At 38.2% G+C, this 18,111-nt stretch overlaps 1 protein-coding gene across 5 annotated transcripts in view; it reads left to right on the top strand.

Annotated features, from left to right (window-relative positions):
- The window catches only part of LOC122559665 (dedicator of cytokinesis protein 4-like), a 456,397-nt gene that overhangs the window by 297,558 nt on the left and 140,728 nt on the right, over nucleotides 1-18,111 (top strand). For all 5 annotated transcript variants that reach the window (XM_043709518.1, XM_043709520.1, XM_043709517.1 and 2 more), the window contains exons 24-27: nucleotides 6,330-6,457; nucleotides 10,789-10,923; nucleotides 16,299-16,397; nucleotides 17,226-17,320. In XM_043709518.1, coding sequence (XP_043565453.1) covers nucleotides 6,330-6,457; nucleotides 10,789-10,923; nucleotides 16,299-16,397; nucleotides 17,226-17,320 — 457 coding nt within the window. The remainder of the gene's footprint in view (nucleotides 1-6,329; nucleotides 6,458-10,788; nucleotides 10,924-16,298; nucleotides 16,398-17,225; nucleotides 17,321-18,111) is intronic.

The raw sequence follows: 18,111 nt of genomic DNA, 5'->3' as shown, positions 1-18,111 counted from the left end.
CACTGTATTCCAGATGCAGTCTCACCAATGCCCTGTATAACTGGAGTTTAACCTCTTGACTCTTACATTTGGTTCCTCTCTCAATAAACCGTAACATTCTTTTAGCTTTCTTGAATACTGCTGTAACTGTATACAAACCTTCTGTCATTCATGTACTATGATACCCAGTCTTCTCTGCATCTTTGAGCTTTTCAACCTCTCACTGTTCAGAGAATATGCTTTTTTATACTTCCTGCCAAAATGAATAATTTCACATTTTTCCACATTGTTCTCCATTTGCCAGACCTTTGCAAACTCACATAACCTATCCATGTCCCTTTGCAGGTTCCAAATGTCCTCTTCACAACTCATGTTCCTACCTTCCTTTATGTCATGTTCCTTTCCCTTTGTAGAACAAAAAAAAGATCTGTACAGCACAGGAATAGGCCTTTTGGCCCATCAAGGAGAAAGTGAGGAACTGCAGATGCTGGAGATCAGAGCTGAAAATGTGTTGCTGGAAAAGCGCAGCAGGTCAGGCAGCATCCAAGGAACAGGAGAATCGATGTTTCGGGCCCGAAATGTCGATTCTCCTGCTCCTTGGATGCTGCCTGACCTGCTGCGCTTTTCCAGCATCACATTTTCAGCTTTTGGCCCATCAAGCCTGTGCTGGCACATGATGCCTTTTAAACTGAAAACCTTTTGCCCCACGTGGTCCATATCCCTCTATTTTCTGCATATTCATGTATCTCTCAAGAGGTGTGTTAAATGTTGCTCATATCTGCTTCTACCACCTCCTCTGGCAGCCCATTCTAGACACTTATGACCCTCTGTGTAAAAGTAAAACTTTCCTTTCACATCCCATTTAAACTTACCCCCCTTACCTAACCTAAGTCCCCTAGTAATTGGTATTTCAACTATGCAAAAAAGACTCTGACTATCCATTCTATCCATGTCTCTCAAACGTTTGTAACCTTCTATCAGACCAGTATGAAGTTCACTTTCAAGGTAATTTTTTTCCATTCAGTTTTAGTTCACTTTATTATTTGTAAACGTGAAGTGTTACCCTGTAGCAAATGCCCATTTACCAATTCCAAAACTTTTCAGCTAATGTTATTGTGCAAATGGGAAAATGTTGTGGCTTTCTCTTAGTGTTCAATGCATGTGGTGACCAGTCATAGTTCAGCATCCATATGGCCATATGTCATAATGCATTGTAAGGCAAACAACGTGGGATCATTGTGACACAATGATAGTATCCCTACCTCAGCCAAGATGAGCACATCCAAGTCCCACCTATTTTGAGGTGCATAGTAACTTCTGTGAACAGACTGTTTTGAAAATGTCTACAAAGCAAGCAAAGGGGTTCCTATGGTGCAGTAATATTGTTTCTAACTCTGAGCCAGGAGGCCGGTTCAGGTCCCACCTGCTCCGGAGTTATGTAATGCTATCTGAACAGGTTGATTAGAAAATATTTACAGGGCAAACAAACATCAAAGAGGCAGCTAAAACTAAAGTACCGAGGAAAATTTAGTTCACACAGTTAGAGAGCGACATTATGTCTCTTTTTTACTTTTTTTATGACACCGTTCATATTTTTGACCTATTGTATGCTTGTGAAGTAGGGTTTGAACTATGTCTGACAATTTAAGGTTGCACCAAACTTTGGATAACAACTTTGACAATGTTCTTTGTATGTTCTGCACGTGAACAGTTGGTTGATTCCTGTGCATTTCTGTCAAGCACTTGGAAGGAGTTGAATATGGCCATTTAGTTTTAAACAAAATTTTTAATAGAGGTGGCAATGAACTCTGCTGGTCTCAGGACCAGACGTTGAAATATATTTGTTCACTTTGAAACACTTATGTTAATTGCTCTGTAATTGGCAAAGGCGTTAGCACAGGATAGTGGTCAAATATTTAGTCAGTTAGATTCATTAGATTTCTGAAAACAAATATGGTTTGGAATTTCTTTATCATCCCTCTTTCAGTTGTTACCAGGTGAAGACACTCAATTAAATAGAAGATAACTCTTAAGGATAGTAATAATACCACCTCTATAGGTACTCTGTACTACAGTGTCCAAGCATCAGCTTCCTTTTAATTTAACATTGAAGGCAGTTGAAAGAAGATAAGATCCTGAGGCCCAAAGAGGTGCCTGCAAGAGTACCTCATGGTGAATGCCTAAACGAAACAAGTTTTGGTTTGAACCATTGGAAAATTATTAGAAGCAGGAATTCTATAAAGGGTAGAGTTGCAGACTTTAAGCCATGCACCATCAAAAATCACAAACTAAATTCTGCTGAGCCTAACATCTGCCGTGGATGAGATAATAGTGTCAATCCAGGGTGGTGTGATACATCTCAAGAAGTGTGGCAGCTCAGAATGGTTATATGGACTGAAAATCATGCTTGGCAAACTGATTGGAATTCTGCAAGGATACATCCAAGCATACGTGTTAAGAGAATCCATGGATTAATTTTAATTAATTTTAAGGTTTCAGCAAGCTTTTGGATAATATTCATTGAACTATATTGCACAATAATTTCAAATAGTATTCATTGCTCTAAACAGTGAACACTAAGTCTCTGAGAGTCGGATTGGTTAAAAAAGGACTGGAGTAGTGTAAAAGCTTGAGAAACTCTGCTCAAATGAAATGCAAATAGCCATCTGATGAAGCTTAAAAGAAGATAGCTAGATAAAGAAAGAAGAGAATTAATTTGAATAGATCAAAAACAATATTTAGTGGTGACTGCCAGGAGTGTGATAAAAATACTGTTGTTATAAATCTCCATCAGCCAGATATTTAGGAAGGAAATCAATTGATTAAAATCGGTTTTGATGTGAGCACTGTATTCAGTGTTGAACTCTGTGATCAACCAGATAGATTGAAATAATCTTTGGTTATGTTGATTATTGTCAAACTAATGACCACCAATCTATGCTGTGTGGGAGGAAGTGAAGCATTATTTACCAGGATTTCATGATTGCCATAAAAACGACAGACCATGATGTTGCTTTTCACCTGCATCTGTTTTAACTTTCACAGAAAAAAAATGTGAACTGACTAGACACAATATCTCGCAATATGCAGTAAATGAAAGGCCAAACTGTACTCACTGTGCTTCTTGTCAACTTCCACTCCAACCTCACCTCAATTAACACTTTTGCCCATTGCCGCAGAAATGCGACAGGTTTACAATTTCTGTTTTTCAGATTACAGGAGGCTGACAGAATTCTATCCCTTTTGATTTCAAACCATTTAACTACTTCACTAATGGTCTCATGTTACAATACCTGCTTACTATTCCAGACTCATATGAGCAATGTCTACATGTTTACCAGACACACACACACATTTTACTCAGGAGCTGCATGTGACTGGAGATTTTGATATTGTATTGATTTGAATTTATGAATGGGTTAATCTTGAACCCTTCTTGAATATTAATTATTTAGCTATCAGAACATTAACCTAACTCTTCCAAGCTCAGCTGGGTTTTGAATTTAGTTTACCTTAGCGTTTATACAAACTCTAATTTCAGCTGACTAAAATACACAAGGATATGTTCAGCAATTATCACTGCAGCAGTCACTGGGCACTGCACTGGAAAGCAGAACATTTTTCCTTTATATTCTATGCTAATGTCATCTGGTCACCAAGTAAAGCTGATACTTTACCAGCAAAAAGCAAATGTGCTTTAAAAGGTCTTTTAAGGGAAAGTTTACTTATTTTGAACTGATGGAGTGTTTACCACTTGAATGATAATTGTAGCCATTAATGAGTGCAGACAACAGAACAAATCGGTACAAAGATGTGTTAACATAGCATCACCTGAAGTGGTAATGCACAAGCCTATGTCAAACAGCTCTACTGTAGGCATCTACCTGCGCCTTCCTAATATGGGTTTTTCCCATTTTATCTTTTAAAGTACTTCAATTGGGTTTAGCAGCTAGTGGCCTGCAGTGCCAGTTGCTCTTGGGAATGAGCATTCTCTGCATTTAAATGCCATTTGAATAAACTACTCTTCTGTATGACCACCACCACCCACTCCAAAGGTATCAACAATTGTTTAATGACTGTAAAGAAGGTCTGGAAAGATGCATGACAATGTCAGACCTGGGCTTGAAAGTGAGGAATTACAGGAGGAATGCTGGACCTATCCAAACTATCTATATTTTATAATCAACCTGTTCAGATATTATTAAACACATCTGGAGCATGTGGGACTTGAATGCAGGCCCCCCCCCCGGCTCAGAAGGACTATTCAACTGCCAAGAATAGCGAAAATGCTTGTCACTTGAATATCATTTAAAACCAGGATAAGGCAACACTCAGAAAGAAAATGAAACATGTTTACTGATTAACCTTTAATAAAGGATTCTTTTAAGATTGAACACATAAGAGTGAGATTAAAAAAATTATCTAGACATGACTGTAAAAAATGAGAGGAATGTTAAATGAACAATTAAGGAATAATATGAAATGATACTGCATTTTGTGAAAGGTGCAAGGACCCTATGCAGAGGGTAAACACCTGCATTTGCAAAGTGGAAGGCCTCCAACTAATATATAAAAAAACTTTTCACTGAAATTTCAGAAGTACTAAGGCCCTTCAAGTAATGCTTCTCAAAAGATATTTTATTCCATTCAGGGCTTTTGGGGTAAAACTTGAAATGTTGATGGATAGTCTATTGTTAGATTTTGTTAAATAGTTTATTCTTAGTTACTCAGTTACTCATGAATAGTTATAAATAGCATCAAACTGGATTTTATTATATTAGATGTTACATCTTATGACAGCTATTGGTGCAACAGTATTCTGATCCACGTGAACTGTTAATTTCTGTCAATAAAATTGTAAAATTAGTAAATCACCTGATTTAAGATTTCAGTTACAACTGAAATGAATCCCAATATTTTGTACGTTTCCTGAAGTGTGGAAGTGTATTTCCTGGAGAGAAAAATCTCAATCCTTAAAATATCTGATGTTTATAGCCTAGCTGTCCTTTAAAATAAAGCAGGTTATATGGAAGAAGTCAACATTCTCAGGCAGCTTCTTATCCAAGGGATGGTTATTTAAATCCTACAAATTCATCGAAATACTTCTGATCTAAGTTAAGTCTAAATGAGAATTGAAAACTCTAAGTCACTTCACTTTGGTCATCCTGATTGCCTGACAACCAATGACATATGTGCAAACTTTAGTCACTGTTGTTAGAAGGATACATGGTAGACAAGCAGGAGACTCGAAGTACACGGCAAGCTAGGCAGCATCAAGAGGGGGAGAAGTCAACATTTCGGGTGTAACCCTTCTTCAGGACTTTGTCCACCTCCTGGTTTGCTGTGTTCCAGCTTCCTGGTTGTCTCCTCTGGATTGAAGCATCTGACGTTTTCTTGTCTCTAACCACATTAGAAGGATAAATGGCAGCCAAACATAAGTGCAGCAACCACCCACATACAACAATAACACAATGGCCAGCTCATCTGTTTTCAGCCATGCTGGTTGAGGGATAAGTATTGATCTGGAAATCTTCCTCAGTCCTCTTCAAAATATTGTCATGGAATCTTTTATACGCACCTTGATGAAGTTGGACCATGGTTTAATTTCTCTTGAAATTCAGTTCCACCAAGAGTGTACCTGTGGTGATTGGGACCAGGTAGATCTCGTTAACTGCGCTTCTTGATTGGGGTCAATCAGGGAAGCCTTGGCTGACCAATATAACCAGGAGGTCAGAATCTCCTCAGTTGAGGACTAACTCTGAACTGGTTGGCCACAGCCAGTGTACAGTGCACTAGTAAATGAAAGGGTGACTTGGTGACAGGACCCAGCCTCTGTGCAGTTATTTCAGTGCCACTCCTGTGCCTGAAATTAAGTTTGAGATTTATCAGACTGTGGTAGCAGTTAGAGGAAAGTAAATTAAATCTTTGGGGGTGCCATGCCAGATGTGCAATAGTTTCCCCCTTGATTTAGTTGGGTGCTGTCTCTCATTAAAGATGTAAATATTAACATTGTGATCTAGACTCTTCAAATTTAGACTCTGGACTGCATTGTATTTATGTATGACTGCATTACAATAAATAGAACAGGTAATTAGGAGAAATTTCACCTTTGCATGTATTCCTTTACATTATGTATTTCTTCAGATAACCTGAGAAGAAATTATACCAATAATGTAAGAAAGAGAAGACAGATTATCTTGACTTTTCAAGAGATAATGCTAAATTTGTTGCCAATACAACAGCAAGTGTTCAGATGAAACATTCAGTGGTAATAGTTGATATATTCAGCTTCAGTAGTATCATGGCCGTCATTGAGACTGATGCATTCTGCATTGACCATCTTATTCCAGATTCTCGCTGCATTCTCCTACCTGTGGTTCTACACCATCTCCACATGCATCTGCAAGACCAGAAGGATCTAATCATGTGTGCACGCATCCTTAGCACAATGTTTTGTCTGATCAAGAAGGACAGCTCTGTAAGTATTTTAGAGAGACAGGATCAGATCAGAGATTTAACTTTTCAAGTAAACAGCTCTCTGACTTTGAAATGGCAATTCTAAGTAATGTTTTCATTTTTAAATTGTGTTTTGTATTGACTAAGCCTTTGGCTAGCTGAGGTCTTTTTTTTCCCCTTCAGGTAGGTCCCGACAGGCTTAGACAGTTGCAATTTCTTCCAGTTAAACATCGGGAAAATGAAATGACAATCACTGGCTGCTACTAAAACTGTATAACTTTATTATCCATCATGACTTTTCCCAGTGGTTAGTGTACAAGGAAGCCATATTGCCCTTCAAATCCATGCCAGTTGTCTTTAGAAAAATGTAGGCAATCCCATTCCCTTGTCTGTCTCTATATCCCTTAAGTGTCTATCCAGTTTCCTTGAATGATACCTATTTGTTTGATTTTTGCCTGCTGCCACTTTGACCTAGGAATCTCTTGCATGTGTAACTTTGAGAAAATCAGCTCACTTTAAATGAGCATTTTGGCACAGCTCATTCTATATTGACTCTAAGTTGGTTTGGCTCCTGTCATAGAGTCATACAACACAAAAACAGACCCTACAATCCAACTTGTCCATGCCGACTGGATTTCCTAACTAAACTCGTCCCATTGCCTGTGTTTGGCCCATATCTCTCTAAACCTTTTATATTCATGTGCTAGTCTAAATGTCTTTTAAATGTTGTGAGTATACCTGCTTCTACCACTTCTGGCAGTTTATTCCATATACGTACCACCCGCTGTGTGAAAAAGTTGCCCTCAAGTTCCCTTTAAGTCTCCCCCCACCCTCACTGTAAACCAATGCTCTCCAGTTTTGGGCTCCCCTACCCTAGGCTGCTTCTCTCCTCATGACTATCATACTTCAGCACACTTTGGGCGATACACATATGCATATTGATTTGTCATACACACTGCACACGTGAGACTCCTCTAACGCTTTAGCTACTTGGTGGATAATTTATGCCATCCTAGATACTTTTTAAATAATTGAGATAAATGAAAAAATACCCTTGAAGATTCTTTCTAGAAATCTCAACATATTGACTTTTTGAAAGAATTCATTAGTTTATGTCTCAGCTTGGATCAGTGGACATGGATTAACATGCCTCTGGGACAATTAGCTAAATTGTAATCAATGATTTCTTTATCATCTCACTCTTGATTTAATCACTTAGCAACCAATGAATTTTCACCAAATTCTCTAAGGCAATTAAACTGCAACTGAAATTAGTTAATAAACCAGTCATTCACTTGTCATGTGTTCTTCTGTATTTTCCCCACTTACATTTAGTTTAATTTCAGTTATGATCTCTAACTCACTGCCAAGCCCGAACAACTCCATTGCCTTAAATTATGAATCCCACAATATCTCACACAATGTATGTCAATAATCCATTATTATCTCTAATTATATTAGATTAGATTAGATTAGATTAGATTACTTACAGTGTGGAAACAGGCCCTTCGGCNNATATTTACCCCTGACTAATGCACCTAACACTATCAGCAATTTAGCATGGCCAATTCACCTGACCTGCACATCTTTGAATTGTGGGAGGAAACCAGGGCACCTGGAGGGAACCCATGCAGACACGGGGAGAATGTGCAAACTCCACACAGACAGTCGCTCATGGCGGGAATTGAACACTGGTTTGTGGCGCTGTGAGGCAGCAGTGCTAACCACTGAGTCACCGTGCCGCCCCAAATTTGCAGTGAATAGATTCTCTAATTTTCTTCACCTCTACATTGTGCCTGGAACAAATCGACCCATAAAAAGACTTCAGAAATAATTCTGCCCATTCAGTCGCTCATGGCGGGAATTGAACACTGGTCTGTGGCGCTGTGAGGCAGCCGTGCCGCCCCAAATTTGCAGTGAATAGATTCTCTAATTTTCTTCACCTCTACATTGTGCCTGGAACAAATCGACCCATAAAAAGACTTCAGAAGTAATTCTGCCCATTGTGACTCTGTTATCATTTATTCCCTTGACACTTGATACAACTTTGTATTGTTCCCTTCATTCATCATCACTGGGAAATCCATTCCCACTGCAACAGCTTCCTTTCATATGTGATTTAACTGCAGACCTACAATCTCTGTCTCACCCTGACAAAGAAACACACAAATGCAATACCCTAAACAATGGTAAATCATTTTTCTTAAATTAAGAATAGTGCACTGCAAACTGTTCTGATATCTTATGATTAAAATGACCTTGAAGTTTATTTTGAGCTTGGCCTCAGCTGGTTGCTGTTTTCTCTGTTGCTGAATATTGTGTAATTAAGTATTAGTCAGATGACTAATGCAATAAATTTACTGTCCTGCATAATTACTCAATACAGGTTGTTGATATGAAAAAAATCATCTTTCATGCAAGGTTTTAGGTCAATATAACCGTTGTTAAACTGGGCCTCAAAAATCTATGGCTGCTGTGATGAAAACTGTTAATTATTCAACTAGCCCCAACCTAAGTCCAGACCTTAATGCATCAGGCCATTTGGACAATTTTACAAGATGGCCTTTTAGGAATGGAGCCCACATCCATCCCTTACAAGATTAACTTTGCTCTGGGTTGCAGGGCATTCTGAAACTTCTGAATTTGAGGGGTTTTTCAGGATGCACATAGGGTTGTCATAGATACAACTTGGCATTTCAGACAACCTTCTGAATGAAAATGATCTGGAATGAACCTGAAATTCCAAGTTGGAGTCAACATTTTGACTTCCGACGGTTTGGCTATAACAGCGATCTGCATGTTCACCAATATCTTTCTTCCCTTTGGCATCCAAGGTAATATGGAGTATTCCAAAAACACTGCCTGATGTAGCAAAGGTACAGAAATTGAGAGCTTTACCTAGATCTCACACACTTTGGCAGGTTCAGTGATCAAAAATGAGAACAAAAACAGTTAACAACTGATATTCAGGACACCTGTGTTGTGGAATTTTTTGGGGTGGCGGGGGCGGGGGGGGGAGCTGTAATATTTAAAGAAACGAATTATAATACAATTTTTGTGATGTGATTTCCCAATTAAGGTTTGACCTGCTTCATGGACCAGATGGAAATAACAGGAACATTAAAAACTTTTCTTCGAATTGAAAATTCTCAATTTTGTTTAGGTTAACCCGTTTCTGCAAATAAGCCAATCATTTAAATCATACCTACTGATACTCTTACGACATGTGGTAAACCTTCCTGCTTAACTTAAACCAGCAACACAGAAAAGATCTATCCAGTGCCATAACCTGTGAAAATTCGAGAGACCAAGAACTATTTTTAAAGTAAAAATTAACCACTTTATTTCTTAAGGTATAACAGAGAATATTTAACTAACAACTATTTACACCTCCTTCCTCTCACTTATCTTTCACCTTCCCTTCTATAATACTGGTCTGATAAACCCCCCTGATTATGATTTACCAAAAATATAGGTGTTCAAAACCAGCCAGCTGTCGAGTCTTCTGTTTAGATCTTCCTGTGTCTTCTTTTCTTAGGGATTATGCTTCACAGATCACAGATCAATAAAGGTACCTTTAAGAGAACTATTTTCCAGGCAGTCTGCAGATGTCGTTGGCTTGACAATTCTTTCTCCAGCTGTTCAATTTTCTCTGGTCTTATACCCCGAAAGCATCTCATTGTGTATTTGGCTTTTAAAAATGTCAATATACTAAATTCAAACTTGATTGGAAGTAGGTTTTCTTGGGGTATAATTTGAACTGATTGGCCTAGTATGAATCTGTTTTGTCATTTCCAAACAACTGGCTAACCTAGCGTTTGACAAAGTGTTACATTGTTACTTTATTCTGGACAATTGGTGCTGTTTCAGGTAGTTCCTCTAGCTTTTAACTCTCTTAAAGGTACAGTACACCCACATCTTCATAACAATACTGTTGTTCATTATTTAGCTTAATATATGTTTATCGCAGGCAAACAAAAAGTAACTCCTTTAGATTTTGTGTCCATCAAAGTTGAATCTCTTATTGTACAAGTGTCATTTATTAAAAGGAAACATGCTAAGTCAAGTATATCTTACACACAATACTATTCTAAATAATGCTTCAAAACCTGAACAATGCAGTTAGGATTTTACAGTTAGGTCCAGTAAATCTGTTCAACTTTCAAATGTGCAGTTTTATTGATTGTTACAGATGGAAATCAAGCTTGCACTAACCAACTTCTTGAAATGTGGGCTTGTTAAATTAATTATTGCCCAGTCTCGTCCTTTTTAGTCTGAATGGCCTGTTTCTGTGCTGTAAATTGTACGTAAATTTATTTGGCAACTGTTGCAATTGATCTTATTATCATTCAGGAAATAACTGCTTCAGAGGAGGTGGACATGCTTGTAGACAGCTTGCTAGGTGTGCTGCTGAGAACCATACTAGAAATCAGCAACAGGTCACAACCCTCTGGACCGACAATTCGTCTGCAGTTTCAGGACGTGACTGTAAGTATATAGTATATTGTACCCTGTAAATATACTGTCAGAGGTGCCTCTGCGAGTGCACTTAATTTGAGATTTTTTGGACTCTATTTGTAGGTATTTATTGTACTGCAGATAGCTAAACTCTACATTTATACAATTGTCCAGTTGACATACTTTCCCCAGGGGAAATATTGCACTGACTATAGTTTTGAATGTGGCCTATCTAGTCATATGTTAATAAGGACACACTTGTATTGCTTGCAATGTGATATTAAATTAGAACAGTTTACTGAAAAAATTTCCATTTGGTTAATATTTTAATCAAATCCTTGTACTACCATATACAAGATATGAAATAACAATTTTTAGATTAAATTAAAGTTGCCATTTTTTTAAATCACCTGCAGCACAGTTGTGGGAAAGAAAAGCAGGCTATACTTCGTCTTATATTTAACACTATATTTACTTAGTCCTATAATTAACTTTATATTTACTCACCTTTACTCTATATTTTTTTATGTCACAATCTAACAAAAACTCATCAGTTTTGACTCAAAATCCAGCTTTTTGGCAAAACATGTTGGAGGTTTCCACTGCAGTTTGTGCGAAACATGATTTCTGAGAAGCTTACCTCTATTTGAAGAGGTGCCCCTTTGATCCAAATTGCCCCTCAAGAGTTTATCTGTGGCCAGTATAAATGATTTCTTTGCATCTGCAATATCAAATTCCTAAAACAGCTAAATTCAAGACACAACATTCATCGAAAAGAAAAAAATTAAAAACAGCACAGAAAATACAAGTACCTAATTGTATCTGACTCGTTAGGATATATTTTTAGTGGGAAATGCTTTGGTGTAGGATGTTTTAGCTGACAGTCTTGCTCCAGACACCAGAAGAGTCAGTTGGTGGTGAATGTTTCCCCACTGATCACAGCATCTCCATTGTCATTAGACATGCCAAGGACCATCATCCCAGCAACTGCCCTGATAATGGGCGGGAAGTGACCCATACTTTCGTCAAAGTTATAAAATTACAAACTAGTCTGGAGAAACCAATGAGAAGACCACTCAGGAGATTTTTCAAAGCCCTGACCCTAAAAACCTGCCAGTGGGAGACGACAAAATTCTGTCAGACTTTAGGAGTTGTCACATCGTGATTGAGCCTATATCATCCTATCATCTTGACTTCTCTGTCTGATCTGACCCACACACTATGAAGAAAGCAAGGAGGCAAATCCTGAATTCATCTCAGCCAGAACAGGATTGAACCCAGTGCTGTTGATACCAATCTGATCCACACTGGCTGTCCAGCCAGCTGAGCCAAACAGCTCCCCAAAAGTCTGATTTCCTACGGCAGTGTACGCTTTGACACTCCCTGTAGCCTGGAGAGGGGCTTGAAACTGAAGCTTCTGACTAAGAGACAGTTTGCCAACACTGTGCTACAAGACCTGTCTCATTGAACTGTGAACTAGAACTTCGTGAGATCAAATCTCACTATGACACTTGAGCGGATAATCCAAGCTGAAATGACAGCACACCTAGACCACTGTGAAATAATGTTCTTAAAGCTGCCCATTGAACTAGAGAGATATGAAACACCTACTGTGTTCAGATGTATGTTAGAGTTTACGGTCTCATAATAAATAAAAATTCAGAATACTTGCAATGTTTTGGAAAGCATTTTTACTTCATCAATAAAAGCAGGATGAACATCTTCAAGTTGCTGATTATGGGATTATGATATTGTTCTGCAAATAGCACATTAGATTTGACAAAATAATTAATTTTACATTGGAGATTTCCAACAGGAATTGTTTATATATTTTAATTCTGACCACATTGTTTTTACTGGATCGTTTTGAGTCACATGTCCTTCTGTGACCTTTAAGTATCCATTCTATGTATGGGATGGAAAAATGGATGTCCATTTCTCACCTAATATTAGTAATGTGGGAAGAGGAACAGAGCGTTCAGCCCCTCGATCCTGTCCCCCATATTCGTTGATGTCACTAGTACGTAGATGCCTATCAATCTCTGTCTTTAAATACTCAATGATTTAACTTGTATAAGATTTACTACCCTTTTAATATTCCTCCTCTTCTCAGTATTCATTATCAGAAACCTTTTAACATCTACATTTGCCACATCCACTGGTTTTCTCTTATCTAGCTTGACAGTAATATTGTCAAAGTCCAAAAGGCTTGTCAAATCTGATTTCCATTTGATAAAATCACATTGACTTTGTCCAATCGGATGATTTAATTTTTATATTCTGGCATTTTTCTTACAGCTATTGTCAGACTAACTGCTCTGTAATTCTATGCTTTCAGTCCCCCTTCCTTTATTAAACAGTAGACTATACTTGCAATTTTCAAGTCTGCAGGCATCATTCAAGAATCTATAGAAGTTTGAAAGATGACTATCAACTTGGCACTCTCTCTAGAGCCACCTTTGTCAACACTGTAATGTTCATGAGTAGGTCCAGGGGATTATAAATTTTTAGTCCCATTAATTTTTAAAATACTACTGTCTTTTTTTAACTGATACTAATTTCTTTCGCTTCTTCTTCATTCTCACCAGGCTTTTGGATATCTATGATTTCTGATAGTTTTTTTGTCTTGTTGAATAAAGGTAGACACAAAATAACACTCATTTCCTCTGCCATTTCCCTATTTCCAATCATAAATGTTTTTGTGTTTGTCCATAATGGACCTACATTTGTCTCCTAATTTTGTTCTTTTTACATACAATCAATCTGTTTATTGCCAGTTAAAACTCCGGTTTTATTCTCCCTTTCTTGGTCCTCCTTCACAAAACTCCCAATCCTCATGCTTACTGCTTTTTGAATAATCTGTGTAAATCTCCTCCTGGAGATAATACAATCTTTAACTACTTTTGTTAGCTATGGTTGACTTAATTTTCATGTTGACGTTTTTGTACTGAGCAGAAATGTGTACTCTACAGTCATACAGCATTGAGACAGACACCACTGCTCTCATCCCATTTGCCAGCACTTGATCCATAGCTTATTGTGCCCTGGCGTTTTAAGTGCTCATCCAAGTGCTTCTTAATTGTTGTCAGAATACCATGTCAACCACCCTCTCAGGCAGCATATTCTGTATTTCTACCACCCTTTAGGTGAAAAAAAATTCTTAGATCTCCTCTAAATCAGTTACTCCTCACCTTTAAACTTGTGCTGTCTGATCTCAAACACATCTGCCATGGGGAAAAGATTCTCACCATCCACTCTGTGTCTCTCATAATTTTGTATACTTCAATAGGTTCCCCCCTCACCTGCCTCTGCTCCAAAGAAAACAAACCCAGTCTATCCAGTCTCTCCTCAAAAGTGAGACTTTTGATCCCAGGCAGCATCCTGGGGAATCTCCTCCACACCTTCTTCAGTGCAGTCACACCCTTCTGATAGTGTGGTGACCAGAACTGCACACAATGTTACATCTGTGGCCTATCCAATGTTTTATTTTCAGTTGTATCAAGAATTCCTTGCCCTGATATTCTGTGGCCCAGCTAATGAAGGCAAGCATCCTGGATGTCATCTTCATCATCCAATCTACTTGTGCTGACACCTTCAGGGATCTATTGACTTGTACACCAAGTTCCCTTTGTTCCTCAGAGGAACCTACCATTCATTGTGTATATCTTTCATTTATTAGACTTCCCAAAACGCATCACCTTGCACTTATCAGGATTAAATTCCGTCTGCCATTGCTCTGACGAATTTACCAGCTGATCAATATAAGACTGTAGCCTTAGGCCACCCTCCTCGCTATCAACATCACTACCAGATTCTGTATCATCTGTAAACTTAATAATTATTGTTCACATCCAAATCGTTAATGTACGCAACAAAAACAGTAAGGATCAGTGCATCGATTCCTGTCATGTTGTTGTAAACCATGTATTAATTATTTAAGTTCGAACCATTGCCTGTATACCATCAGACCTTTTAATGTATTTTCCCAGTCCAGACACAGCCGATTTGCACTCATACCTTCATCATTTTCTTTGTTTAGATTTAAGACTGTAGTTCTAGATTAACTATGTCATGAAACTTACTGTCTAAAATCTGCCATAATTTGGTGATGCATCATAAGCAATGTTTAATATTATTTTCCTTTGTGTAAATTATGAACAGTTTGATTCTTGACCACGGCATTCAAAGCGTTACACAATCATTCAAATGAAATTTCTGTTCTTCCAAGTTTTTGGAAACTTGTCAAAACAGCATCATGCCAAGTTTTGAAACACCTGTTCTGCGAATCAGATTTATTGGATTCCAAAATTATTAAATACCAATACTGCACTCGTAGCTCTCTGATTAAACACTCTGCAGGTCTCACTCATTAGCATTTACAGTGCAGTACATGTCACATCCAGTACATTTGTTATGTAGACATAGGTGAGAGAAGGTTGTGATGGCAATTATAGATAGATCATGTTACTGACATCCTTCATTAGCTCGTGACCTGGAACGAGAGGCCAAAGCCTCAGTCCACGATATCATGAGCCACCGACTTGCTCACTGCATCAATGTGCATCAGTAATCTGCTGTCACTCAGCATGGATGCTCACATTCAGATTTTGAGCATAAGCCAGGTACTCAAACTGATCAAAATCGATGTAAAACCACACTGAAGCAAGCATTGTGCTGCTTCAAGATTTGACTGAAGAAAAAACTGACAGCTTCAAACAAATCGTCTTAAGTTTATCTTGTGCCATTGTAAAGTAAGACTTCTAAAACTTGACATTTATTTCTACTTCAATTCAAAGTATAATTGCAAGTCATTTGTGGAAAAAATATAGAGCACACTGCTCCCTCAAATCATAATCCTGTCATCCTTTTACACTTTGTCAACTTGAATCACACTGTCTGTTCCCAGCTGTACCAGTTCATGCCATGGTTCACAGTCATTTGCAGCCAGCTCCCCGGAACTTTAGTTAATTGGCATTCTCTAGCAGTCAACCTGGACAGCAACAGCAGGTTACTCCTTGAAAAGGAAACGTATGTTGGGCTATGGGGAGAGAGCAGAAGAGTAGAGACAATTGGATAGCTGTTTCAAAGAGGCAACACAGGAATGATGGGCCAAAATGCCACCTATTTTGCTACAAGATAATATTCTTTTGACAGATTATAGTTTCAGGCATTTTAAATGATAGATACACAACTCAAAGGAATCAATAGCTATTTCTGATTTGCTGTAGTCACTCTGTTCAAGATGTCATGCAGCTGACCTCCTTTTGATGAAAATACATTCAAATTTCTTTATTTAAATATTGAAGTTCATAAATTACAGTTTTAAAAATCTTAAACCTGACATTGTCATTTCCTCTGTAAATTCCTGTGAAAATATGACCTTATTTTTAAATGTTTTCTAACAGGGTGAGTTTGTGGCATGTCTGCTTGCTCTGCTAAGGCAAATGACAGATAAACATTATCAACAACTTCTGGAAAGCTTCGCCAGCAAAGATGATCTCCGGGTGAGTCAGTTGCACTTAGGTGTAGCCATACATGGATCTTCTTTACAGACTATAGCAGGCCTGGTGAAGAGACACAGTGAATCTTTTGGACTGAACAAACATCAAGCAAAGGCCATGTTACAGCTCAAAATAACGTGAGAGAATCAAGATTGTAAACACCTGGATGCAGACAGTGGGCAAGTTAAAGCACTATTTGCTTAATGATTGATTAACTATGGAAAATGAAATGTATAGAGATATGTAACATCTGGAAATCCAAAAACCTATGCATGAATGTTTCAAGAAATGGTCTAATACAGTCACAAGTCTAGAGTGTTGCATGCAGTGCATTACATTTGGAGTCTGATTAAAGGATGGGAGACACATAAACACTTTTGAAATATGCATATATAGGGGAATGCTCAGAATCAGCAGCCTAGATAAAAATACAGAGAGGCAATGGCTTAATGGTATGACCATGCGGTTATTCATCCAGTGACTCAGGTAATTCTCGGAGACCTGTGTTTGAATCCTGCCATGGCAGATGATGGAATTTGAAATCAATAAAAATCTGGGGAATTAAGAGTCTAATAATGAGCAGGAAATTGTTGACAGTTAAGAAAAACTAATCTCCTTTATTAATGCCCTTTCAGAGAAAGAAATCTGGACTCTTTACCTGGTCTGGCTTGTGTGTGACTCCAGACCCGCAATAATGTTAACTCTTAACTGTCCTCTGGGCAATTAGGGATGGGCAATCAATGCTGGCCTACCCAGCTATGCTCACATTCTGTGCATGAATAAAAAAAAAAATCCTGTGAAATTAACATGCAAACTTTATTTTGCCTTCAGGATTTTCTGTTGCAGATATTTACAGTGTTTAAGATTCTGATAAGACCAGAGATGTTTCCAAAAGACTGGACGATAATGCGCTTGGTTACCAACAAGTAAGATGGTATCTCCTTACTTTAAGGTATATCAAATATCGTGGCAGTGCTTTTATGAGTATCGGAAATAAACTCATCAGCACTGACTTTGCAACAAGTGTTATATTGATCTTACAGTTAAGTGGAAAATAAAAGCAGTGGACAATTCAAGTGTTGATCAAATTGTCAGTAGTGGAATAGTTCAACACAATCAGACTGGAATTAATTTTTTATTTTAAGCTCAAACTCACAAATCAAGAACTTCAGGTTTGTGTTTCCAACGTACATAATAAGATTGTAACTAGAGGGTACAGATCAGAATTCAGCCAAGAAATGGCAGAATCTGTGAAGAGAAAGCAGAATTAAGCTACAGGTCTGGTGACGAAAACACCAGACTTGACAACAGCTTTATGGAACACCTATGTTCTGTCCACAAAGACGACCTTGAGTTTCCGGTTACCTGCCACCTCAACACATCACCATGTTCCCTGGCCAACATCTCTGTCTCAGGTTTGCTGCAGTGCTCTAGTGAAACTCAGCACAAGCTGGAAGAACAGTATCTCATTACCCACTTAGGGACTCTGCAGTGTTCAGGACTGCATGAAGTTCAATAAGTTCAGGGCCCTGAGCACCTTCTTCCATGTCCTTCTCCCAATCCCCACACACCAGGTTTTGTCATCTCATGAGCCACTCCAACATCCAACCCAGTGTCAACTAACAATAATTCCCATTAGCAGCTAATGATTCTCCCAGGTTGACCTTTACACATTCTTTTCTGCCCAACTGCTATTCTCTCTCTCTCTTTTTTTCCT

This window comes from Chiloscyllium plagiosum, chromosome 19, assembly GCF_004010195.1.
Source record: "Chiloscyllium plagiosum isolate BGI_BamShark_2017 chromosome 19, ASM401019v2, whole genome shotgun sequence".
Lineage (NCBI taxonomy): Eukaryota > Metazoa > Chordata > Chondrichthyes > Orectolobiformes > Hemiscylliidae > Chiloscyllium > Chiloscyllium plagiosum.
This window is presented reverse-complemented; position numbering and strand designations above follow the sequence as displayed.